Below are 26960 nucleotides of genomic sequence, written 5' to 3' on the forward strand. Positions count from 1 at the left end.
GCTCTCCATTATGTGGACGTCAGGGGTACATCTATAATAATGAAGGAAAGGTTCGGACATCACTTACGGGGATTATTTCTCTTCGGGAGGCAGGCGAGAAGAAAGCGCCACGAAACTTGCTAAAGTGGAAGCAGAAACAATTCTTTGTTGCAAATGTGTTGTGTGGCAGCGAGGGTTCAAACAACAAACTAAGCCATTAATTTTCGAGATAAACCTCGCAGATTTATAATGCGTTAGTTTTTATTGATACGAAAAGATACAACATGATTTTGAAATATATGCAATAATTGTAACCAATTCGTTTAGGTTACTTCCAACAGGATGGAGCGACAGCACACACAACAGATTAACTTTGACTAATTTGTAAGAGTTGGGACATCCCAGATAAACTTAAACGTTATATCAATATTTGTTTCTGCCGTTTCAGTACAGGTAAAACTTCCTCAGACTTTTATGGTACAGGTTTCACAAGAAAGTTTCACAAAATTATAAAACACAAACCGACTCAATTCAAACAAAGCTCTAAGTTTCTATCTGTTTCGTTAAACATAGCTACGGAACCGAAATTCGCGGTAAATTAACCGAAGGCATTGCGATTTCCAATTTTTATATAATTTTATCAAGTACGAGGATAATTTTGCGCTTGAGTGTTCGACTAAAAAATTTACTGTGTTGTTTTAATTAAAAGTAACTTCGTGGTTGCAGCGCCAAGCTTTAGCATACAAAGTAAAACTTTTATTCCACATTACACGATATACTGTTATTAAGTGAAACTTCATGTTGTACATGGTACTTGCGGTGGCAAGATCGATATGGATACGTGAGCGTTATTTTTGATTAATTAAAGTCCTTACTTCATCACAATCAACGTTGTATTACCAGCAGTAAATTGTCATTAAAATCCAGAAAAAAACATGAGGACAGGAGTAATTCCATTCTGTGGAGAATTAATTAACGCTAAAAATTGTCGCTTATAAATTTTCTTTACTCAAATTTATTTTATGTTAGTTCTAAACTGATGACTTCATAGCTAACACGACACTTTTTTATTGGTTTTTAGTCTGAATTATACCGGTCATCGTTTTCCTGTGTGTTTAATTTCAAAAAATCATCTGAGAACAAAATTTCGAGATATCAAAACATCTTGTACACGTTTGAGCAGTAATTTTATCAACCCCACCCCTCACATGTCTGATTAAGCAGCTGGGAAAATCAGATCAAAGGTTGTAATTAATTAACTAACTTTAACGGTTATTTGATGTAATTTCAGCAGTGACCCCAAATCAAACTCATTTGCAGAAATAATTTGATTGCCGATGCTATATTAAAAGAGGGTAATTGCAATATATATTGGCACTAAAGTAATTAATTTGCTAAATTCTATGGTCGCTATAACAACTAAATGACAGATAATAGGAAGCGACCGAATTTGAATTATTAGTGTCACAAACACATAATTTCGCCGAAAGCCGCAAAATATTTTTCCCATAGTCAAGGAAGTCAGTGCACAACATAAATTTAGCCAAATTAAATATTTACAAAGCTACAAACTTCCCGCCGCTCAGCTGTCATCAGTTTCGTACCAACCGAGCGGAACGCAAATCCCAATTTGCGGCATGTTTATAATTAGACTCTTGAAATTTTTTCCTTTGCCGTTTCGTAATTAAAAGCGGCGATTTTCCGCTTTCGAAGTTGAAAACTATTCGGGGTCGTTAAATGGTACGAATCACATCAAACGGACTGGCCGTGCATCGATCTGTACTTCCCCGTATTTATAAATGCGTCCACTTTGACGTTGCATTTTTAGGTTGGCAACGCTCCGAAGTCGGTTTTAATTAAGTGGTAGGGATGGTGATTGCGGTTAATCGAATTTGATGGTTCTAACCCTTGCAATAACAATGGCGGCAAGTCATTTCCGGCCAACGTTTGCTTTATCTACGAGTGACACGCCGGGATTATGTGGTGTGATGGGGCTTTGTACAGGTGGCCATGAATTAACGGGGTTGTGTGGGGAGGCGTGCAAATCACTGTGAGTTTTATGTGTTTAAGTTGGTAATGTTTAGTTTCTAAAACAACAGTTCAAAGACGAGGTACTAAAGAAAACGTAATTAAATTATTAGATATATATGCTAGTGGATAAAGTAACTTTTTTCTACGTTTGTGTAACCTACGAAGAGACGATCTGCGTTATATCCTTCCGCTATGAAGGAAGCTAGAGACAAAGAGGGAATGAGTAGTGAAGGGACAAAAAGAAAGAAAAGGGATAGAGAAGTAGAGTCGCCGAAAGAGAACGATCAGGTCTTCCAAACAAGCAAAATAACAGTAAGATCACCTCTGCAATCGATAAAGAAGAAAAATCAAGGAGATATCGAGATGGAGGAGGTCAAGGAGATGATCAGCGAACTTGTGACACAAATCAGAGATGACATGAGAGAAAGTAATAAACAATTATTGAAGGAATGGAATACACAGCTTAAAGAGGAGCTTAAAACAATAAGAGAAGAATTAAAGCAAGCAAAAGATAAACATGAAGAATGGAAGCGGGCTGAGGAAGAAATGGGAAAGATAGTGGGTGAAGTAGAAAGTCAACTAGATCGAATGGAGAGAGAAAAGAGAAGAAACAAAGTAGTGATGATGGGATTGGAAGCAGGAACAGGAGAGCAGAAGCAGAAAATTGAAAAGGTGACAAAATTTTTAGAAGAGAAAGCCAAAGTAGAGAGTAAAGTTAAAACCTCGTACATAAATGATGATTTGACGAAAACGGAAAGAAAAATTCAAATCAAAATAAAAGAAGAGCTAACAAAAGAGAGGAATAAAGGAAAAATGGTTAGAGTGGGATATAAAAAGTCAACTGTAGATGGCAGAAATTTTGAATGCGATGAAGAAGAGGGCAGATTCAAGAAGGTAGAAAATTTTTAGTAAAGGGCCAAAAGAAAAGGAAGAAAAGGAGGAAAAATGGAAGGAAACAAGGCAAAGGAAAAAGGGAAATCGGAAAAAGGGAAGCTGGTACAAAGTTAGGAGAAAAAGGGGTGAAGGTACTGTTTTGGAATGTCCAAGGGTTGCGAAAAAAGGAAAAGGAGTTCTGGGACTACGCGGGAAAATTTGATGTTGTGGGGCTAGTAGAGACATGGGTACAAAGAGGAAACTGGGAGAAATTGGAAGAGACACTAGCACAAGAATATTTGTGGGAGTGTCAAGGGTCGACAAAGGAAAAGAAAAAGGGGAGAGGAGCGGAGGAATAATAATGGGATTTCGAAAAGAAATGCAAGAATTGGAAAAGGGAATTAATAATAAAAACGGACTAATGAAGAAAGTAATACAGCTGGATAACAATCGATGAGAAATGATAACCGTTTACAGCAAGAAAATGGAGGCAACCAAGATAAACATAGAAAAGGAAACAAAAGAAAAAGGAGATGAAAAAATACTTACAGGAAGGGATTTTAACGCAAGACTGGGCGATAAGGGGACAAGAATAATAGATAAAGAAAAGAGAGAGAAAAGAGGATCAAAAGACAAAGCAAATAACAAAGAAGAGAAAATATTGTGGAAGATAATAGAAGAAATGGGATGGGAAATTTTGAATGGAAACAAGGAAGGAGATGAAGAAGGAGAATGGACGTACGTAGGGGCTAGGGGAGAATCAGTTATAGACTATGGGATTGTCAACGAAGTGGCGGGGAATTCAAAGATACAGAAGTAGACTAGAAAAAAATAAATTCGAAGTAAAAGAAGATATAGAAGCTATGATAGCAGAACTGGTCAACTTAATTGTAGAAGCTACGAAAAAAAGAAAGATATACATATGACAAGGGAGGAATAATGGATGGAACGGAGAATGTAGTGAGTTGAAGAGAAAAGCAAGGGAACAATTAAGAAAATGGGAGAATAACAGGGGAAGGAAAGAAGAGTACTTAAAAGCAAGAGAGAATTATAGAAGAAAATGTGAAGAAAGAAAAAGAGAACAACGAGAAGAAGAAGTGAAGACAAGAAAATCCCTGAAAACAGAAGTAGAAGTATGAAGAACTACCGAGGGATCACCTTGCTCGAAGAGAAGGAATGGAACCAATGATTAAACGTTTTGAGAAGTATGTACAAAAAAAGGAATTGGAAGTGAATGTGGAAAAAACAAAAGTGGTGGTGTTTGGGAAGAAAGTAAGAAAGGAGAAGGAAGAGTGGGCATGGAGAGGGGAGTAGATTGAACAGGTGAAAAAATTCCACTACTTAGGATATACATTAAAGAGCAATAACTCAGATAGAGCGCATATTCAAGAAATGGTCCGAAAAGCGAACAAGATGATAGGAGTAGTACGGGGAATAGGAGAGAGAAAATTTGGACATGATTATAAGAGAAGATTGATGATGTGGAAAGAGAAAGAGAAGAATGGAAAGAAAAGGAGAGAAGCTTCGAAGAAAGAATCAATAATTTAGAGAAGAAGTTGGAAAAAAAAGAGGCAAGAAAGAAGAAACAATTTCATAATTACGGGTATGGAAATAAAGGAAAAACAGATGCAAAAGAAGTAGAGGAATTTTTGGAAAAAAAAATTGAGATCCAAGTAAAAGTGTTGGAAACAATAATAATTATAGGGAAAGAGGAAAGCAAGAAAATACTGGTTAAGACGCTTTGTGAGCAAAAACAAGAGGTGATGAACAATAAAAATAAGCTGAGGGGAAAGAGAATATTTATTGATAATGATTGGACAGTACAAGAGCAAAAAATTCAAAAAGGAATTAGGGAGGTAGCTAAAGAAGAAAGAAAAAAAGGATACACAACAAGGGTGGGATATAAGAAGCTGGAAGTAGGGGACAAAATGTATACATGGAATGACAATAAAGGAAAAAAGAAAGAAACACAAAGGGGAGGGGTAGTAATGATAGGACAAATAAAGACTTTAGGTTTAAGAATGTAGATTTTGTACATAATAGGGGAATGTGAAAGAAGAATGGGGAAGATAAACGTGTTTTAAAATTACTCTTTTGGAATATCGCGGGTCTGAAAAGGAAAGATAATTTATTTTGGGACTACGTGAAGAATTTTGATTTTGTGGGACTAACAGAAACATGGATACTAGAAAGAGACTGGAACAAACTGAAAGACGTGTTGCCAAAGGAATTTCAGTGGAAACTGCCAGGGACAAAAAAAGAAAAACGCAAGGGTAGAGCAAAAGGTGGAATCATAACAGAAGTGAAGAAAGATATAAAAGAAATAGAAGAGGGGGCGATAGAAATGGAAGGCATGGTTGAAATAAAACTGAATGTAAATAAAAAAAGATGGAGAATCTGCATAATATATAGTAAAGGAATGAGAAATACGAAACAAGAAATACAAGAAAAAATCGAATAGTCCGAAGAAGAATTTCTACTGTTAGGAGGGGACTTTAATGCCAGAATAGGAAACAAAAGCAGGGATCACGAAGGGGAAAACACACGAAAATTGAAAGATAAAGTAGAAAACAAAGACGGAAAATTGCTATGGGAATTAATTGAAGAAAGAGGTTGGGAAGTCTTGAATGGGGTGAAGGAAGGGGACGAGGAGGGGGAATTTACCTGGATAGGAAAAAGAGGGGAATCGGTAATAGACTACGTAATAGTAAACGGATTAGCAGAAGAAGAGGCAGAAACATTCAAAATAGGATAAAGAGTGGACTCCGATCACATGCCACTAGAAGTAAAATTGAGGGTCATAAGTAGAAGGAGCGGATGCTTATGAAATAGGAAAAGAGAAGAAGATATGGGTATGGCATGAAAAAGGAATTGAGCATTATAAAAAAAAATGTTGGAAGTGGAATTTAAAGAAAAAAGAACTGAAAAGAAAATGGAAGAATTAAAAAGAGAAATTTAGAAAAGAGAAACAGATGGTGGCATAGCAGATGCAGAGATTTAAAAACAGAAGCAAGGAAATGTTTACGAAGGTGGAAAAGGGGGAAAGGTATAAAAGAAGAGTACTGGCAAGCAAAAAATAATTATAGAAAACGATGCAAAGAAAAGAAAGAAGACATACAGCAAGAAGAAGAAGAAAAAATTAAAGCCATAAGAACTGAGCAAGAGGCATGGCAGTATATAAATAAAGAACGGAAGAACAAAAGCACGATTAGTGAAGACATACCTATAATACAGTGGAAGAAGCATTTTATGGAACTGTTGAATGGAAAGCAAGAGAGAATTGTAGTGCAAGGTAGTAAAACCGGGATTGGTGGTAGAGAAAGGGAGTCTGAGATTCGAGTAGAGGAAGTAGGAAAACAAGTAGGAAAACTGAAAAGAGGAAAAGCACCGGGGAGGGATGGGTTGGTAAACGAAGTGTGGATATTTGGGACGGATGGGATGATTGAAAGATTGAGCGAGTTAATGAATGATGTGTGGACGTGTAAAGGTTTTCCCAGGGAATGGAGAGTAGGGCAAATATGCCCTATTCATAAAAAGGGTAATAAAGAAAAAGTAGAGAATTATCGGGGAATAATGGTCCTAAATACGGCGTATAAACTGTACACAGTGGTGCAAAATGAAAGGTTGGTGACAGAGATGAACGAAAAGAGTATATTACCGGAAAGTCAAACGGGATTTAGAAGGGGTAGAGGGGCTATGGACAATGTATATATCCTGCATCATCTAATAGAAAAAGAGTTGCTAAAGGAAGGAGGTCGGGTATATGCACTGTTTGTAGACCTAAGAGCCGCGTTTGATACGGTGAACAGAAAGTGTTTGTGGGAATGCATGGAGAGAAGTGAAAAGTTAATTGCAGCAGCACAGAGAGAGTGACTAGTGTGAGAGTGGGAGAAGTAGAAAGTGAAATGTTTTGGACGACGAAAGGATTGAGACAGGGATGCCCATTAAGTCCCAGTCTGTTTGCTTGTTACATAAGCGATATCGAGGAAATGTTTAGAGGAGTACAAGCGGGAGGAATTGTGGTGGGGAGAGGAAAGGTATGGTGTTTGGCATTTGCAGATGATTTGGTAATATTGGCGAAGGATGAATGTGGAATGAATGAGATGAAAAAAAATCTGGAAAGATACTTTAAAAGAAAGAAACTGGAGTAAATGTAGAAAAAACAAAAATTATGGTGTTTAGAAAAAAAGGAAGAAAAGGGGAGGAAAAAGTGTGGCGTTGGGAAAATCGAATCATAGACACAGTAAAGGAGTTTAAATATTTAGGATTTAAGTTTACAACAACTAACACGGTAAAAGCACACATAAGAGAAAGAAGGGTCAAAGCAATGCAGATAATGGGAATGGTGTGGAGTATAGGTGAGAGAATATTTGGACATGACGTAAGAAGAAGGATAAAAATGTTTGATAATTTAGTTAGGAGTGTATTAATGTATGGAGTGGAGATATGGGGATGGAAGGAATATGCAGAGATGGAAGCAGTACAAGAAAAATATTTGGGGTGGATGTTAGGGCTACGGAAAGAGACGCCAGGCTATATAGTAAGAGAAGAATGTAAACGAGAGAAATTAAGAGTATACACTGGGAAAAGAGCTGTAAAGTATGATGAAAGGTTGAAAGAAAGAGAGGAATGTAGGATATTGTATAAATGCTGGAAGGAAAAAAAGGAAGCAGGGAAAGAACATCACAAGGGTAGGCAAGGATATTATGAAAGACTGGGATACGCATGGATCGAAATAGAAGAAAGAGAGAAATGGGGGTGAGTATGAGAGAAGAGTTGTGTATGCGTGACAGAGACATAGATAAACAAGAGAGAAGAGCGAGTGTAAGTAAATCGAGGTACAATGCAGACTATAGAAAGATAATAACAGAAACAGTAGCAAAGCATATAGACAGAGAAAGCGCGAAAGAAAAAAAAATAATTGCGAGATTTAGGTGTGGAAATGAAGAAAGAGATAATAATTTTTGGGTAAGCGAAGGTGAGAGAATGTGTAGAATGTGTGGAGAAAAGCGAGAGACGATAGAGCACATGCTGCATGACTGTGAGAAGAGCAACGAAAGAGAGAAGAGTGTGACAGAGATATTGAATGAAGACGGAAGAGGCGTGGAATGAATGAAAGAAGTGGAGAGGACAAGAGTGAGGGTGGGGCAAGGGGGAGATGGGATAAATGGAAAAAAATGAGTTATTTGGTTTTTAAAATGTTTTATTTGGTCTTTGTTAATTAGGAAAAAAATTGTAGTGTTGTAAATCAAGAATATTTCAAGCCCGTAGGGTAAAAAAATAAACACTTAATTCATTCATTACTACTACATATACAGGGTTGCTGAAAAGTATGGAAGCAGTTGAATATCTCGGAAACGGTTAGTTGAATCTTCTTCAAATGTGGGCTCTACTTAAAAACACTCAAGCTCTATTTTCTGTCATTTTTTTGACTTTAAACGTATTTAAATAAACGTTAAATGCACCTTTATTCTCACTCTACAAACAGCTTAACAAACGATAAAAAATTAAGTCGAAAGAGGGGACTCTTAAACGGAATAATTCCGGATAGAATTTCCAATGGTAGTTTTGAAAAGATCAAAAGACCAAACTGAAATATTAGATAGTAAATTGACGCAAATTCATATAAACTTTTTAGTTTCTGGAAGATCCTCGCCAAGCACCAATTTGTCTATTAAACAGGTCGCTTCAAGATGGCTTCCGAAGAGTTCCACAGCTGTCTTGAAATTTTATAGGAAATAAATATAAGCATTAGACATCAAATAAACTAAATGAATGTTAAACTTTTACAACTAACTTTTTCCTAGTTGGTTACATATTTTTTGTTGTGTTTAATAAAATCCAAGAACCCATTGGACTGTTCGACTACAAATTCACTTTATTAGTACGAAGGAAATGAGAGATATTAGAAGAATTCCAGACCAAAAGGTGAGCGCGACGTGTGAATCTGTATACAAACCAGCATTTTGTTCCTTTTTAATGTGTCAGCTCTTAACTTGTTTAAAGAAAGACTTTTAAATGCAAGATCAGTGGAGTTTTAGTATTCATCACGCCGCTTCTTTTCGTTGTCTAACAATGCAAGATCTCGTAAAGAAAAGAACCAAGTGTTAGCCTTAGGTCATTTACTCAATACAACTGCTACACAATGTCTTTTAGTTTCATTCTTTGACAAGAGCGGTCGCCGACGGTGGAGTCAACCCTGCAACAGACCACCGGTGAGTTACACCTCCTCGCCCCGATCGCAAGATTCCAGCAAGCATATTTTTGCACCGCGATGCAAAAATGAATACTTGCTGTACAGCCCGAACCAGCTTTGAGTTCTCCGGATCACGGTCTACTTACATCACTCGTAGCGCTGGGAGTAATATGCTTGCTGAAATAATATTTTGTGTCACTGAACTTCCTTTCTCGGCCACTTAACCAAATTAACCGGTCTGTTTGGGGTGAGAAAAGCGTCAATAAGTCCAGCAGTGACATGACTCGCGAGTTACCTGACCAGTCGAAGATTCCATCGTCTTGGTAGCCTTTCTCCTTGTACAAATCTTTAAACATTTTTTTCAAGTATTCGTAGTCCGGAGTTTCGAAAAAGTCTAATCGACGCACGTAACGCAAGTAGGTCGCCATTTCCTCGGGGTGGCCCTCGCAGAGGGTCTCTATGGGGGTGGTTCGCTTCGTCTCGCCGATCTTCTGGTAGCGCTCTTTCAGAGTGTCGGCTTTGAGGCCCTGCCAAGGCAGAGAGCCGCGCAAAAAGTACATGAACATGTGCCCGATGGCTTCGAGGTCGTCGCGACGGGACTGCTCACGGCCGAGGTGGGTGTTGATGCTCATGTAGCGGGCGGTACCGGTTAGGGACTTGTGCTCTCTGGGTCAAAGGGCTTAAAGTTGATGATGTACAGTGGCAAAAATTGATTTATACAGAGTGATTTTGAAATGTGTGCAATAAAAACACTGACCTTTAACGAACGCATGAATGAACGAATGATAACCAGCAAAAAGTGGGTTTTACTTTTAGTTGAAACGGAGAGAGTTTACATCGTTTTTGTTCGACCGTTTTTCCACCTACTCTTTAAAAGGTGGATCAGTGGCTTCGTCTCCGGGGGTTCATGGGGGTTTTGCCCCATTCGATTTTTAACTTGTTTTTTCTATGTTTCCACACTACTACGGTACGTGATGCCGTGGTTAAAATTCTTGCATATATTTCGAAATCACCCTGTATAGTTGAGTACCCAAAACTACACCGAGATTTCGCGCCGATGCTGCCAATTCGTCAAAAGGACCCTGAATTCACGAATTGTGCTATTTTTGTACCTTGTTGCGTGAGTCTGACTGGTTGACTTATGACGATAATGTTTGCCCTGGTGGATAAAATTGGTAAGTATTTTTAATCACAGATTAATCAGTTAACCTTTAAAAATGTATTTTCTTGTTAAATTTACCAGTGAAGCGAAAATAAAGACAGCAATAAACAGGCTGTTGACGTGTTATTTATGACAACAGTTGCCGGTATTGAAAAAATAGGATAAATACAAAAGGTAAACACAAGGGAGTTTGTTGTTAATTCCAAATTAAAACTTTGAGGGGTTTATTGTCGTTCGCTGGTGTTTCCATTGTAGTGCAGCTGCTTTTTAACACGAAATTAAGTTCAATCAATAAAAAAAGAATCTTCGTTTATTCTGACGTTATTACAGCAATTTTTTATAAATACATTGAAACCATATTTCGTAGACAAACATTACTGCCTGAGTAAAGTTTTTTCTCGAATCTATTAAAGAACAGTTACGAAATTTTAGAATAATTAAATGTTTACGAAGTTCCTTTAATTATTTTTCAATTACTAAGCTAAAACGTCGGATTAACGAAGCGTTTATGAAAATTTCTGTTAAGGTTTTATAAAATTTTGATGACTTGAACAAGAAAGTTTTTAAATACAGAGTGTCTCGACGTCGTGAGGTGGAAGATTATGCAGTGGCCGTGAATTATTGAAAATATCCAGTGGCACCGTCTGATAGAAGTCATTTATTTAAGACTACAATTAAAAGTATTTTTATTTTTAGACTTTTTAATGAAAAAAAGGTTCAATAAGAAGTAAGTTTAAATTATAAAACATAAAATACCAAGATTCGCCCCTGACACCAAATAACGGCATGTATAAAATTAAATGTAACAACTGCGACACGGTTTATATGGCGCAAAATAAGCAGCTTTTGGAGTTCAGAATTAAGCAGAATGAATACAGTTGTAACGCAATTAATGAATATGAAACAGAAAGCAAACATTAGCGGAACAATCTTCCAATACTCGCCGAACGTTTAAATTCAGCAACTTGAAATTTTAGATAAAGAACCAAAAAAGCGCGTTGAGTGAGAGTAATGAGACCTTCCGCCTTCCCGTACATAAAAACTATATCTGTGTCTGCCATTTCAGCATTAGTATAATTTGCCATTTTTATCTGAAAGAATCCAATTCAGCTGTTGCTTAACTACTAAAGAACTATTTTTTTAGTCAATTTAATCCAGTGGCGCACAACAACTTTTGAGAAAATTAAAATGATTTTTATCTCAGAAACGAGAAGACTTTTATTAGAACTTTTTTTAAATTTGGGGTTTACTCATCAATATTCGTTACCAATTTTTATAATATAACATATGTGTTACAGCATAGTTTTGTTTTAAAACTGAGTTATAGATTTTAACGATAAAGGAATTATAAACAATGCAAAAACCGAATTCACATAAAATATTTTAGTGCTATGCAACGAATATGAAAATAAGCCAAAGCAGGCAAATATTAATGCCAGGAGAGTTAAAAATTCATATCTGTTTTATTACGACATCTATTAGCTATGAAAAATTGATTGAACTATATTTTATACATATATATATACATTTGTTTACGATAAATTTCCATTGTAGTCCAGCAGTGTTGCCAATTTTGATTTGTGTTTTCTGTCCGCACAAATCTCGACAATATGAAATATTTAAAGCAGACAACTAATGAGAACAATTTATTCTCAATTTCTCAGTACATGCTTAACTTAGACTCTTTATGTTTATACTTTGAAAAAATCTGACTATTAGCACGTTTAGCGACGGTATTTGTGTTAAAAAAAAGAAATTTGATTGATGTTGTCTCCTCAAGCCAGAAGAGAGGACTAATTAATTAATGAATTTTTTCCCAAAAAAGTGGATGGCTAATGTAACCACTCGTAAATTTCACTGCATTTGGTTTTACAGTTTCAAAGTAAAATTATAAAACTGTCTAGGGTCAACACGGATTCATAAATGCAGTTGAATCTGTTATTTTATTAAATTTAAAGAAAAGAAACTGAAATGACGCAATCAATTTTTCGGGAGGGGGGGGGGGACTTTCCAATGCGTACAAGATTTCAGAGCGTTCGTACGAATAGAATTCAAAGTTAAACTGTTAAATATTTTTCCAAAAATCTGGATATCTAGGGTAAAAACTCAAGATAGATTCATAAATCACACTTGTATGAGTATGTGATTTTATAAAACTTGAATAACATTTACTAATGCAAATTTTAGAGGTCATCCTAGTGTTTGTTGGTGGAATGACTGTCCAAATTTTGGTTAGCTTTCTACCATCCACACGATATTCCTAACAGAGTTCGGAAAATATCTATCTAATATAAATTTGAATAGACGGAAGACAGACAGACGGACGGACGGACGAAAGCTCTCTACAAAATATTGTAACACATATTTTTAATTTTTTCTGTGCTAAAAAATTTAAATAAAATTGGAATAACGTGGCAACGTCGCATCAGAATTTCAAAAGTAAACAATGGTTATCTTATAAAACCTAAAGAAAAATCAGTCAGAATATGTGAAAATACATATACTAAGTTGTGTCTTACGCCTAAAAATAGAACACCCTATACCTATAGTTGAAGATAATTTTAGTGTATGGTCTTCAAAGGTCCATAAAACTTTAATCTGTGGACTTTTGTATTTGTGATAATTAATGAGATATCGAGAAGCGCGCGGTATTTTACTTGTTACATTAAGTTTTAAATTTACCAACTAAATCTCACACATTGTATATTTTATTCTTTGCTTTTCTATTACTTAGCGTTTTATCTTAAGTTATGTCATTGTTTTATTATGTAAAATCGAGCGATTTTTTAAAATTCTGCACTAACTACCCATGATGCTTACCTCAGTAACTCTAATTTCACCGCTGACGTAAGCGTCATGGTTAACTAGAGCAGAAATTTAAAAAATCACCCTATCTGTTGGGTAATAATAATAATTAATTATCAGAATCTAATGTCAAATTCGGCAAAAATTGGACAACTTCGTTCGTTTTCGTGGTTATATGATTTGACATTTCGTCGCCTGAGAACTTGTTTGATCTACAGATCAGAGCGCACTCAGGCCAATATCGACTTTAAGCAATTTGATGTATAAGCCGACTTTAGTTAGAGCTGATCTAACTGATACACATTTCTAACGAATAAGTGAACATCTTAACGATTTAATACATAATGTTCCCGAATGAAAAAAATTACATTTCAAATTGTATTAAGTATCAAATGGTAAAACGCTCACCAAAATTTATCTTTTCATCCCCACCAACAATGAAATGACGTAATTTCGAAATTTTACAATAGTTAATGTTATTCCGTTTATGCTTTATGAATCCGTGTTGAGTTTTTACCTTAAGCATTCAGATTTTTGGAAAAAAAATCAACAACATTTTACAGTTGGAAGCACGTTAAATCGTTAGTCAAAATTTATCAGTTCATACCCCCCAGAAATTGATGATGTCATGTTTGTAAGTTGGTCGAATAAATTTTATTTAAATGTTAAAAAGTAGCATAGTCCTGAACTTGTGGTTTATGAATACGGGTTCAAATTTTTTTCTTCAATATTGGGCTTTGTTTCAATTTTTCAACTTTTAAATTTTGGAGTTTCGATTTCTCAATTTTTCAATATTTCAATTTTGGGCTTTCTCAATTTCTTCATTCTTCAGATTTTCAATTTCTCGATTTTTTATTATTCTGGGATTTTTGAATTTTTCGATTCTTCAATTTTTCTTCTATTTTTCAATTTTTCGATATTTCGTCTTTGGGATTTTTCAGTATTTCGATTCTTCCACTTTCTATATTTTTCAGTTGCTCGAGTTTTCAGTTCTATATTTCACTTATTCAATCTTCCGAATTTTTAAATTTTCGATTTTCCCATTTTTTTTTTATTTTTGGATATTTTTTCCAGTTTTGGAATTTTTAAAATTTTTCGATTCTTCATTTTTCTATATATATATATTTTAATTTTACATTTCAATTTTAATTTTTGGCTTCTGGATATTTTGATTCCTCGATTTTGTACATTTTGAATTTTCAGTTTTTCGTTTTTTAAACTATAAATTTTTCAATTTTTCGACTGTTTTATACTTCGATTTTTCAATTTTTCAACTTTTCGATATTGTCACATTAGATATTTTGAGTTTTAAAGTTTCGACATTCCTCTCTTCGGGAAATGGCCCAGCCGCGAGTTACGGCGGGAGACCGGGGAGACCATAATGCTGAGCTTGCCATAGATTGATGAACCGTGATTTTGCAAGCTCAGCACGAGGGAGTCTTCCTGGGCTCGTGCCGGAGCTCCGGAAGGCATAGTGTGTGTGGTGGCCCACGGCGACAACACGAGTAGTAGGTGAGTAGTTCCTTTTTTTGTAAATTTATTTCGGTTATTTCAAATAAATAGATCTTAAGTTTTTTTCTAAAATTTTTGAAGTTTTATTTTTTCGGAGTGTGGGTTCTTTTTTTGAAGATTTTTGGGGGCACGTGACAATATCTTAATTTTTCAAGTTTTAAAATTCTGGATGTTTCGTCTTTTTGAGCTTACTTTCCATTTTTAAAGTTTTTGATGTCTCGATTTATCGAGATTCGGACATTTCAATGTTTTGATTGTTCAATTTCTCGATTTATCAATTTTGCTCGAATTTTCGACTGGTCTATTTCTCGATCATTTGATTTTTCGATTTCTTGATGTCCCGGTTTTTGAATTTTTCGATGTTTCGATTTTTCGATTTCTCGGTTTTTTGATTTTTACTTTTCGGCTTTTCGATTTTTCGATTTTTCAGTAAAGCGATGTTTCAATTTTTCAACTTTTAAATTTTGGAGTTTCGATTTTTTGATTCTTCAATTTTTCAATATTTGTCAATGTTTTAAATTCCACATTTTTCGATTTACCAATTTTTCAATTTTTAACTTTTCGATTTTCGCCTATTTCGGTTTCTCAATTTTTCGACTTCTGGACTTTTCGACTTTTCAACTTCTTTAGTTCTCGATCCATTGATTTTTTAATTTCTCGATATCTCAGTTTTTCAATTTTTCGATGTTTCAATTATTTAGTCATCCAATTTTTCAATTTTTTAAATTTTGGGGTTTCAGTTTCCCGATTTTGCGATTTTTCAGTCTTTCGATTTCTAAATTTTAGGTATCCGAATTTGTATTTCTGGATTTTTCAATTATTCGATATTTTCATTTTTCAATGCTTTAAATTTTAGATTTTTCGATTTTTCCATTTTTCGTTTGTTCAATATTTCTATTTTTCAAATTTTCAAGTTTTTAATTTTGCGGTTTTACGATTTTTTTATATTTTTTCTCGATTTTTCAACTTTTCAATATTTTAATTTTTCAATTTCTAAATTCTAGATTTTGCTATTTCTCAAGTTTTCAGTTCTTCTATATTTCAATGTTTTAATTTTCCGAATTTTTAAATTTTCGATTTTCCAATGTTTTTCTCTCAATCCTTGGATATTTTTTCCAGTTTTGGGATTTTTACAATTTTTCGAATCTTCAATTTTCCATATATTTTTTAATTTTTCAATATATCTATTTTGAGATAGTTCAGTATTTAGATTCTTCGAATTTTCGAATTTTTGGCTTCTGGATTTTTTGATTTCTCGATTTTGTACAATTTGAATTTTCAATTTTTCGTTTTTTAAACTATAAATTTTTCAATTTTTAGACTATTTTATACTTCGATTTCTCAATGTTTCAAATTTTCGATATCTTAATTTTTCAAGATTTAAAATTCTGGATAAAATCGAGAAAAAATATAAAAAAATCGTAAAGTCGCAAAATTGAAAACTCGAACAATTGAAAAATTGAAATTTTCAAGAACTGAGAAATGGAACAATCGAAAAAATTTAAAGCATTGAAAAATCAAAAAACCGGAAATCGACGTCGAGAATTAGACGAGTCGAAAGTCGAGAAAAATTGATAAATCGAGAAATTGAACAATCAAAACATCGAAATATCTGAATCTCGATAAATTGATACAACAAAACTTTGAAAAACTGAAAGCTCGAGAAAACGAAAAATCCAGAATTTTAAATCTTGAAAAATTAAGATATCGAAAAATTGAAAAATTGAGAAATCGAAGTATAAAACAGTCGAAAAATTTATAGAGAAACCGCAAAATCCAAAATTTAAAAATTGAAAAATTAAAATATTGAAAAGTTCAAAAATCGAGAAATCTAAAAATTGATAAGTTGAAATATACTTTAAAAATCGAAAAATCAAGATGGCAAAAAATGGAAATATAAAAAAATCATAAAACCACAAAATTGAAAACTCGAAAACTTGAAAAATAGAAATATCGAAAAATTGGAAAATCGAGAAATACAAATTCGGAGACCTAAAATTTAGAAATCGAAAGACTGAAAAATCGCAAAATCCAGAAACTGAAACCCAAAAATTGAAAAAATTGAAAAATTGAAAAATTGGATAACTAAATAATCGAAACATTGAAAAGTTGGAAGTAAAGGGAAAAAATTGAAAAATCGAAACACCGAAAAATTCAAAAACTGAGACATCGAGAAATTAAAAAATCAATGGATCGAGAACTAGAGAAGTCGAAAAGTTGGGAAGTCGAAAATTTGAGAAACCGCGACTAGTCTATTTCTCGACGTCCCAGTTTTTGAATTTTACCATGTTTCTTTTTTTCGATTTCTCGGTTTTTTGATTTTTCAATTTTTACCTTCTCGATTTTTCGATTTCAGCCTATTCCGGTTTCTCAATTTTTCGACTTCTCGACTTTTCGATTTCTCTAGTTCTCGATCCATTGATTTTTTAATTTCGCGATGTCTCAGTTTTTGAATTTTTCTATGTTTCGATTATTTAGTTATCCGATTTTTTAATTTTTTAATTTTTTAAATTTTGGAGTTTCAGTTTTTCGATTTTACGATTTTGCAGTATTTAGATTTCTAAATTTTGGTTATCCGAATTTGTATTTCTCGATTTTTCAATTTTTCGATATTTTAATTTTTCAATGCTTTAAATTCTAGATTTTTCGATTTTTCCATTTTTCAGTTCTTCAAGATTTTTGTTTTCCAATTTTGCGGTTTTACGATTTTTTTGTTTCCATTTTTTGCCATCTTGATTTTTCGATTTTTAAAGTATATTCCAACTTTTCAATTTTTAGATTTCTCGATTTTTCAACTTTTCAATATTTTAATTTTTCGATTTATAAAATTCTGGATTTTGCGATTTTTCGAGTTTTCAGTTCTTCTATATTTCAATGTTTTAATTTTCAGAATTTTTAAATTTTCGATTTTCCAATTTTTTTTTCTCATTTTTTTCCAGTTTTGGGATTTTTATAATTTTTCGTTTCTTCAATTTTCCATATATTTTTTAATTTTTCAATATTTCAATTTTGAGATATTGATACAGTATTTCGAATTTTCGAATTTTTGGCTTCTGGATTTTCTGTTTCCTCGATTTTGTACATTTTGGATTTTCAATTTCATATTTTTTAAACTATAAATATAATTAATTTTTCAAGATTTAAACTTTTGGATTTTTCGCTTTCTCGAGATTTCAATTTTTCAAATTTTTGATGTCTCGATTTATTGAGATTCGGACATTTCGATGTTTTGATTGTTCAGTTTCTCAATTTATCAATTTTTCTCGACTTTTCGATTCGTCAATTTCTCGATCATTTTCGCCATCTTGATTTTTCGATTTTTAAAGTATATTTCAACTTTTCAATTTTTAGATTTCTCGATTTTTCAACTTTTCAATATTTTAATTTTTCAATTTTTAAAATTCTGGATTTTACGATTTCTCGAGTTTTCAGTTCTTCCATATTTCAATGTTTTAATTTTCCGAATTTTTAAATTTTCGATTTTCCAATTTTTCTTTTTTAAAATTTTTCCATTTTTCAATATTTTGATTTCTCGATTTATCGAGATTCGGACGTTTCAATGCTTTGATTGTTCAACTTCTTCGTTTAACGGTTTTTAACTTTTCGATTTTTTTGTTTTGACCTATTTCGTTTTTATCAGTTTTTCGACTTTTCAGCTACTCGATTTCTCTATTTTCTTATTTTTCTGTTTTCGATTTCTCAGTTTTTTTCAACATTATCAGTTTTAGGAAGTTTTCAATTTCTGGCTGTATCAATTTTTTGATTTTAAAAATTTTTTATTCTTCGATAATTCAACTTTTCTATTTTTCAGTTTTTCGTTCACTGAGGGCGTTTTAGGCATGTTGCGTTACTGCTGAAAGTCTTCCCAATGCTTATATCATGCAATGTATGGAAAATAGCTACAAAAATCGTCACTAATAATAATATGTAAAAATTAATACAAAGTAGAACACAATATTATCTAAAACATTAAAATACACAAAGAAATTTTGAACGCTTAGGGTCGACATTGGCCTGAGCGCGCTCTGGTCTGTAAATCAAACAAGTTCTCAGGCGACGACTTGTTTCTATGCTTATCCGGGTCTATAGTATCACTTTGAATACTTCTAAAGGAGATGTCAGGAGTTGTTGGAAAAAGAATATTTGACAAAATTGAAGTAACACTATTTCTTTGGAATATGTTGTACAGGTTCATGTAAGTTCAGTACATTTGTAAGCTATCAGACCAACCGACAACGTAATTGGCAGTACCGGCTATAAGAAATCTTGCCTGTCATCATTATATCTCTTAGATACTGTGGACAACTAATAAAAAAAAAGTAAACAAACATCTTCGAAATTCAACTAAGAGCTAATTTCTCCGTTAGATCTTTCACAGAAAACCTCCCTCACCTGTATGGTATATGCCTGTTCGTATTCTCATCCAAATACTCCTTCGCCAACCCAAAATCAATAATGTGTATAATCTTCTCCTTCTTCGTCTTCGTCCTCCCCAACAAAAAATTCTCCGGCTTAATGTCCCTAAAAATCAACCTCTTGCTATGCACATACTCTATCCTAGTCAACAACTGATCCGCTATCATCAACACAGTCTTCAACCGAAACCTCCTATTGCACAACGTGAACAAATCTTCCAGACTAGGACCCAACAATTCCATCACCATCGCGTTATATCGACCCCCGCAAGTCCCCAGATGGTACACCTTAGGTATGCCCTCGTTGGTGCCGAGTATCTTGTAAAAGCGGTACTCCAGATGGAGCTGCGGCGCTTTGGTCTTGATCGGCTCCAGTTTGATCGCCACGTGTTCGTTGTTGTAGAGGTTTTTGCCCAGACGTAGTTCCCCAAAATTGCCACTTCCAATTTTTTTGCCCACGCGGAAGTTGGGGCCGACCATCAAAAGCCCGGAACTGGAGTTTTGGCGGGACTGCATCCTGGATTCACATTACAACATTGCAACTAGACGGAAATTTTGACGGGACCTGAAAGGTGACTTTGACGGTCCAGTCAAACGGAGGACGGCAGGCGAGCAAACTTGAGAAAATAGGCACGAAAAGTCACTGCGACGACGGAATGGGTGACGGTTTCGAGGCGGATTCTAACCTCACATGTTACTTCATGTTACTTCAGTGTGAGTTTCCTGATTTGGTCAGTCGCTCAAAAACGGAACTTATCGTTTCCGGTTTTACTGTTGTTTTTATTGTTTGTTTTTATCTTCGGATGGAGCTTCGAGTCATTAGGTTGTAAAACGTTGTAACATAAAACACTTATTCTATTATCTCTTCGCTTCTTTTACAAGCAGTTGATTGCCTTGAATTCCTAAACGCCAGCTCGTAACGATTCAAGATAACGTCTGAAACATTGATTGATTGTCTCGTTGCTAAACTTTACTGTTATACCATCTCTATTGCGTCAGGAATAATGTTTTATGGATTAGTGTCACAGCGAAGTTCTTAATCAACTTTAGTTTGTACATTTCGCCGAATGAATTTATAAGAGAAGTTGAGAGACGCGGAAATTACATTTAGTTGCAAATTTTAAAAGATGATATAGCGGTGGATGGATGGCTCGAGTTTATATTGTAAAAGTTTATATTGTTATGCACTTTTAATGTTAAATTTGTTTCTTGAAACTTACAACATAAAAAAACTGATAAAATTAAAAATTAATTATCTTTTAGTGATAGTAGAATTGAATTTTTGCGAAAATGTAGTTTTACTTGGGAAACAGAAATATGATTGTTTTGTGTCATACTTTAATCACCCATACTGCGCCACTGTCTGTGATTCGAACGAATTATGTTACGAAAACATACTCTTTTAACTTGTTTATAGTAATAGAAAGAAGCTCAATAACAAAAAAATTATAAATCAATATTTTTTTGCATTTTCTCAATTTTTTAATTTCATTTTCGTGATTTTATATCACAATTTTTCGTTTTTTCCTTTCCTTTATTTTTTCAATGTTGCTGTCGATTTTATAATTTTTCGTTTATTCAGTTTTTCAGTTCCTCGATTTTTCAAATTTTGAATTTTTTTTATTTCGATTTTACAATATTTCGTTTTTTCGATATTGCACTTTTCGATTTTTAAGTTTCTTAATTTTTATGGTTTCAATTTTTCAATTTTTCGTTTCTTCAATTTTTCAAGTCCTTGACTTCTACTTTTTAGATTTTTCAAAGTTTTCATTTTGTACTTTTTCGTTTTTGTAAAATGGAAAAGTGGAAAATCGGAAAATTGCAAATCGAATTTAAAAATCGAAAAAATTGATGAATCGAAAAATTGGAAAGACGAAAAACGGATGAAATTAAAAAAGAAAACTACAAAGTCGAAAAATTGAAAAATCGATTAAAGGAAAGTTTTAAAATACAATAACTGAAAAATGGAAAAATTCTAAAATTATAAAATTGAAGAAATGAAAAATTTTAAAAATTATAATTATTATTACATATTTAGAATAAAAACTAGAGAAATTGGAAATCAAAAATTGAAGAAAGGAAAAACTGAAAAACCGTAAATTTAAAAAATGAAAATTTAAAGAAATTAAAATTGAAAAATAGATAAACTGAAAACCGAAGAATTGGAAAATCCAAAAATCGAAAAATTTTATATTGAAAAAAGCAAGATTGTAAAATTAGAACATTGAAAAACCGAGATATTGAAAAAACAAAGAAAATAAAAACAGAAACGAAAAATGACAAATTGGAAAAACAAAAAATTGATAAAAAAATCGAGAAATTGAAAAAACACAAATCTAAAAAACCTAAAATTGAAAAAAAGAAAAACCTGCAAAACTAGAAGATTGAAAAACTGAAAAACTGAAAAAATACAGAAAAAAAAAACCGGAACGAAAAATTTCAAATTGAAAATTAGAAAACTGAAATAATTATAAATGAAAACTAGAAGCTAAACATCATCAAATTGAAGAAACTGAAAAGTCTTGAATTGAAAAAATGAAAAATTAAAAAATGTAAAATTGAAGAATAGAAAAACTGAAAACCCAAGAACTGAAAACTCCAAAAATTGAAAAATTTTACATTGAAAAAAGAACATTGTAAAATCAGAATATTGAAAAACCCAAAAATCGAAAAAAAAAATAAAAACCTAACGAAAATTTGATAGTCGAAAACTTGAAAAACTAAAAATTGAAAAGTTTTGAAATTGCAAATCGAAAAATTTCGAAATCTAAAAACTCAAATATCCGCAAGATGGAAAATCGGAAAACTGAAAAAATTAAAATGAAAACTAGAAGAGTTCATATCCTAAAATTGAAGAAACAAAAAAAATTGAAGAAACGAAAAATAGGAACATTTAAAAATGGAAAAATTCTCAAAATAAAGGCAATAAATACAAAAACAAAAAATTGCGAATCGAAAAATTGACAGAATTGAAATTGAAGAAACAAAAAATTATAATATAATATCGGAACATTGAAAAATGGAATATTTGTAAAAATAAAGAAAACAAAAAAAACGAAACCAAAAATTGCAAGTTGAAAATTTGAATGACTGAAAAATTAAAGCACAGAAAAATTGAAAATTCAAAAATTGGAAAGCCGAGAAATTTTAAATTGAAAAATTGTCGGTTCAAAAATTGAAGAAACAAGAAAAAATGAAAATCGCAAATCGAAAAACTGAAGAAACATAAAACTGAAAAAATTAAATATGAAAAAATAAAAAATTATCTTGAAAAATCGAATAACTTAAAAAATAAAGAAAATAAAAAACCGAAACGAAAAACTGAAAAATTAAAAATTGAAAACTCGAGAAACACAAGTTGAAACATTGCAAAATCAAAAAATTAACAATTATGAACATTGTAAATCGAAAAACTGCTACATCTAAAACTTTAAATATCCAAAAGTTGGAAAATCTAAAAACTGAAAAATTTTAAAATGGAAACTAGAAAAGTTAGACATTGTCAAATTGAAGAAACAAAAAAAATGCAAAATTGCAAATTGATAAACTGAAGAAACGAAAAATTGAAAAAAAAATCGAGAAACTGAAAAATCTTAAATTGAAAAATATAAAAAGTGAAAATCGAGGAATTGAAAAAGTAGAATTGAAAAGCCTTGAAATCATCGCAAATCGAAAAATTCCAAAATCTGAAAACTCAAATATTCATATGTTGGAAAATTGGAAAACTGAAAAAATTAACAATGAAAACTAGTAGAGTTACATATTGTAAAATTGAAGAAACAAAAACAATGAAAAATTGAAAAATCAAAAATTGGAAAGTCGAGAAATTTTAAATGGAAAAATTGAAGAAACAAGAAAAAATTAAAAATTGAAAAATCGCAAATCGAAAAACTGAATAAACGTAAAATTGAAAAAATTAAATATGAAAAAATAAAAAATTATCTTGAATAATCGAATAATTTAAAAAATAAAGAAAATAAAAAACCGAAACGAAAAACTGAAAAATTAAAAATTGAAAACTCGAGAAACACAAATTGAAACATTGCTAAATCAAAAAATTAAAAATTGTGAAAATTGTAAATCGAAAAATTGCTAAGTACATCTAAAAATTCAAATATCCAAAAGTTGGAAAATCTAAAAACTGAAAAATTTTAAAATGAAAACTAGAAAAGCGAGAGATTGTCAAATTGAAAAACAAAAAAAAATTAAAAATTGAAAAATTGCAAATTGAAAAACTGAAGAAACGAAAAATTAAAAAAAAATCGAGAAACTGAAAAATCTTGAATTGAAAAAACGGAAATTAAGAAATCTAAAAGTGAAAATCGAGGAATTGAAAAACCCAAAAATGGAAAATTTTCACATTGAAAAATGAAAATTGTAAAATCAGAGCACTGAAAACCGAAAAATCGAAAAAATAAAGAAAATAAAAACCGAAACGAAAAATTGCAAATCAAAAAATTTGACAAATTAGAATTGACAAGCCTTGAAATCATCGCAAATTGAAAAATTCCTAAATCTGAAAACTCAAATATTCATAAGTTGGAAAATTGAAGAAACAAAAAAAATTAAAAATTGAAAAATTGCAAATCGAAAAATTGACAGAACTGAAATTGAAGAAACAAAAAATTATAAAATCGGAACATTGAAAAATGGAAAATTTGTAAAAATAAAGAAATCAAAAAACCGAAAAGAAAAATTTGAATAAATGAAAAATTGAAGAACAGAAACATTCAAAAATCAAAAATTTGAAATTCCAGAAATTTTAAATCGAAAAAGTGTTAATTCAAAAATTGAAGAAACAAGCAAAAATTAAAAAATCGCAAATCGAAAAACTGAAGAAACGTAAAACTAAAAAAATTAATAATGAAAAATAAAAAAATATCAAATTGAAACATCGAAAATCGAATAATTAAAAAAATTGAGAAAATAAAAAATCAAAATGAAAAATTGAAAAAAAAATCGGGAAACTGAAAAAAACGGAAAATTAAGAAATCTGAAATTGAAAAATAGAAAAAGTGAAAACCTAAAAATAGAAAAATCCAAAATTGGAAAATGTTCACATTCAAAAAAGAAAAATTGTAAAATCAAGAAAATAAAGAAAATAAAAACCGGAAGGAAAAATTGCAAATTGAAAAATTAAAGTTTAGGTCTTGAAATCGCAAATGGATAAATTCCAAAATCTATTATCAAATTGAAACACTGAAAAATCGAATAATTAAAAAAAAATAAAGAAAATCGAAATGAAAATCTGAAAAATTAAAAATTGAAAACTCGAGAAACACAAATTAAAACATTGCGAAATCTAAAAAATAAAAAGTCTGAAATCTGCAAATAGAAAAAATTGCGACATCTAAAAACTCAAATATCCAAAAGTTGGAAGATAGTAAAACCGAAAAATTTAAAATGAAAACTCGAAGAGTTACATATTATCGTAAAATTGAAGAAACAAAGAAAATGAGAAAAATTGAAAAATTGCAAATCGAAAAATTGGAGAAACGAAAAATTATAAAATCGGAACATTGAAAAATGGATAAATTGTAAAAAAAAGCAAATAGAACATTCGAATAAATAAAAGATTAAAGAACAGAAGATTTAAAAAATAAAAAATTCAAGAAATTTTTAACCGAAAAATTGTTACTAAAAATTGAAGAAACAAAAAAAAATAAATAAAAATGAAAAATCGCAAATCGAAAAACTAAAGAAACGTAAATTTGAAAACATCGATATTGAAAAAGCAAAAAATAATAAAACCGAAACATTGAAAAATCGAATAGTTACAAAAAAAGAAAATGAAAAACCGAAATAAAAAATTAAAAAATAAAATTTGAAAACTCGAGAAACACAAAATCTAAAAAATTGAAAACTCTTAAAATTGCAGATCTAAAAATTAAAAAGTCTGAAATCCGCAAATAGAAAAAATTGCAACATCTAAAAACTCAAATATCCAAAAATTGGAAAATCGGAAAACTGAAAAATTTTAAAACAAAAACTTTAAATTTATAAAATCGAAACACTGAAAATAGGAAAATTATAATAATAAAGGAAACAAAGAACCGAAACGAAAAATTGCAAATCGAAAATTTCAATAAAAGAATTATTAAAAAACAGAAAAATTCAAATATCAAAAATTGGAAAGTCGAAAAATTTAAATTCGAAGAATTGCTAATTCTCAAAGTTGAAAAAACAAAAAAAAATGAAAAATTGAAACATTGAAAAAATTTAAATTGGAAAAATTTAAGATCGAAACAATGAAAATGGAAAAAATACTAATCGAAAATTTCAATAAATGAAAGATTAAAAATCAGAAAAATTGAAAAGTCAAAAATTTGAAAGTCGAGAAATTTTAATTCGAAAAATTGGTAATTCTAAAAGTTGGAGAAACAAAAAAAAATGAAAAATTGAAATATCGCAAATGGAAAAATTGAAAAAGTTTAAATTGAAAATTAAAAAAATTATAAAATCGAAATATTGAAAATGGAAAAATTGTAAAAATAAAAGAAAAAACAAAAAACCTAAACCAAAAATTGCAAATAGAAAATTTCGATAAATGATGGATTAAAAAACAGAAAAATTGAAAAATCAAAAACTGGAAAGTCGAGAAATTTTAACTTGAAAAATGAAAAATCTAAAAACCGCAAATCGAAAAACTGAAGATAGGAAAAACTGAAAAAATTATAACTGAAAAAACAAAAAGTTTTAAAATCGAAACACTAAAACATTGAATAATTAAAAAAATAAAGAAAATAAAAACCGACACGAAAACGTGAAAAATTAAAAATTGAAAACTCGAGAAACACAAACTGGCAAAACCTAAAAACTGCTCAAATATGCAAAAGTTGGAAAATAAAAACTGAAAAATTTGAAAATGAAAACTCGAAGAGTTACAAAACAGTTGAAGAAACAGAAAAAGTGAAATATTGAAAAATTTCAAATCAAAAATTTGAAGAAATGAAAAATTAAAAAATCGAAAAATTGGAAAATTAACTCGAGAAATTTTAAGTCCAAAAATTGCAAAATCAAGAAGTTTAAAAATTCAAAAATTTGAAAATTGCAAAACTGAAAAATTTGATATAAAAACCGAAAAATTGCAAATCGAAAAACTGAAAAGACAAAAAAAATGAAAAATTGAAAAATTCAAGTCAAAAAACTGCGGGAATGTCATTTACGCCACTGGTTGTAACTTCATGGAAGTTATAAGAAAAAATAATTCCAGCATTTTTTTATAATTTTTCAAAGAAGTGGAATTTGTTGAGCTGTATTTTCACTAATGTTTAATTTTATTTTATTTATAACATACATCATACATAATAATATAAGAAACAGTACACTCATCTGATTTATAAATAAATACAAATCGATTAGCCAATACAGTCGAAAAGGAACACGTAGATGTGTGATTTATATGTTTCAAGACTCAATTTAAATAAAACTGTGATAAATTCATAAGTTAAGTACTCCCTGTCAGATTTTACAAATCCTTCACAAAGGAAACACTGTAAAATATAAACGCAACACTCATCTTTCTTACTGTGTTTATTACTTTCTATATGGGTAAGCTTAACTTTATTTGCTACGAAGTTTCTCATATTGTGCTCCACTTAGGAAATGCCGCTGGAGGATGCGGAATTTTTTATAAGAACGCAACTTCGTATGAAAGACACCTGTTACACCGACTGGCGGAAGTATAAACCTGTCTTGGAAAACTATTCCAAGGTGAATTGTATCAAAATAAAAGTCTTGCACACTTTACATGTATTCGTTATTCATAAATCATAAAATCGTCCGCAAGTTAAGTGAACATATTTGACTATAATTTAAAAGTAGCGCTTGGCTCGGGCACCAGTTTTCTGTTAGGTGGCATTGCTACAGATCTTTCGATGACCGTTCATAAGTACTAATGTTGCATAAACCGAACCTAAAATAAGACATTCAAGTCCACATCCCTTCATTAATTCTTTTTTTCCCACATTTAGCGTCACATCCGCTG

General features: G+C 31.4%; 1 protein-coding gene across 2 annotated transcripts; it reads right to left on the reverse strand.

The window, feature by feature from the left end:
* Window positions 1-8989: 8989 nt before the first annotated feature.
* On the reverse strand, window positions 8990-19544 carry LOC135123009 (casein kinase I-like). Of its 2 annotated transcripts, XM_064047505.1 has the most exons (4): window positions 18951-19544; window positions 9375-9745; window positions 9226-9317; window positions 8990-9082 (listed from the first exon to the last, which is right to left on the reverse strand). In XM_064047505.1, exons 1-4 carry the CDS (start codon window positions 19487-19489, stop codon window positions 9077-9079), a joined length of 1008 nt encoding a protein of 335 aa, XP_063903575.1. In that variant the 5' UTR covers window positions 19490-19544; the 3' UTR covers window positions 8990-9076. The 2 variants fall into 2 exon arrangements, with proteins under 2 accessions (XP_063903575.1, XP_063903576.1); XM_064047506.1 differs by lacking the exon at window positions 9226-9317 and having other exon boundaries at window positions 8995-9082.
* Between the last annotated feature and the right edge of the window lie 7416 nt (window positions 19545-26960).

Source organism: Zophobas morio, unplaced genomic scaffold (assembly GCF_036711695.1).
Source record: "Zophobas morio isolate AGI-343-1 ecotype UQ-CSIRO unplaced genomic scaffold, CSIRO_AGI_Zmor_V1 ptg000006l, whole genome shotgun sequence".
Classification (NCBI taxonomy): Eukaryota; Metazoa; Arthropoda; class Insecta; order Coleoptera; family Tenebrionidae; genus Zophobas; species Zophobas morio.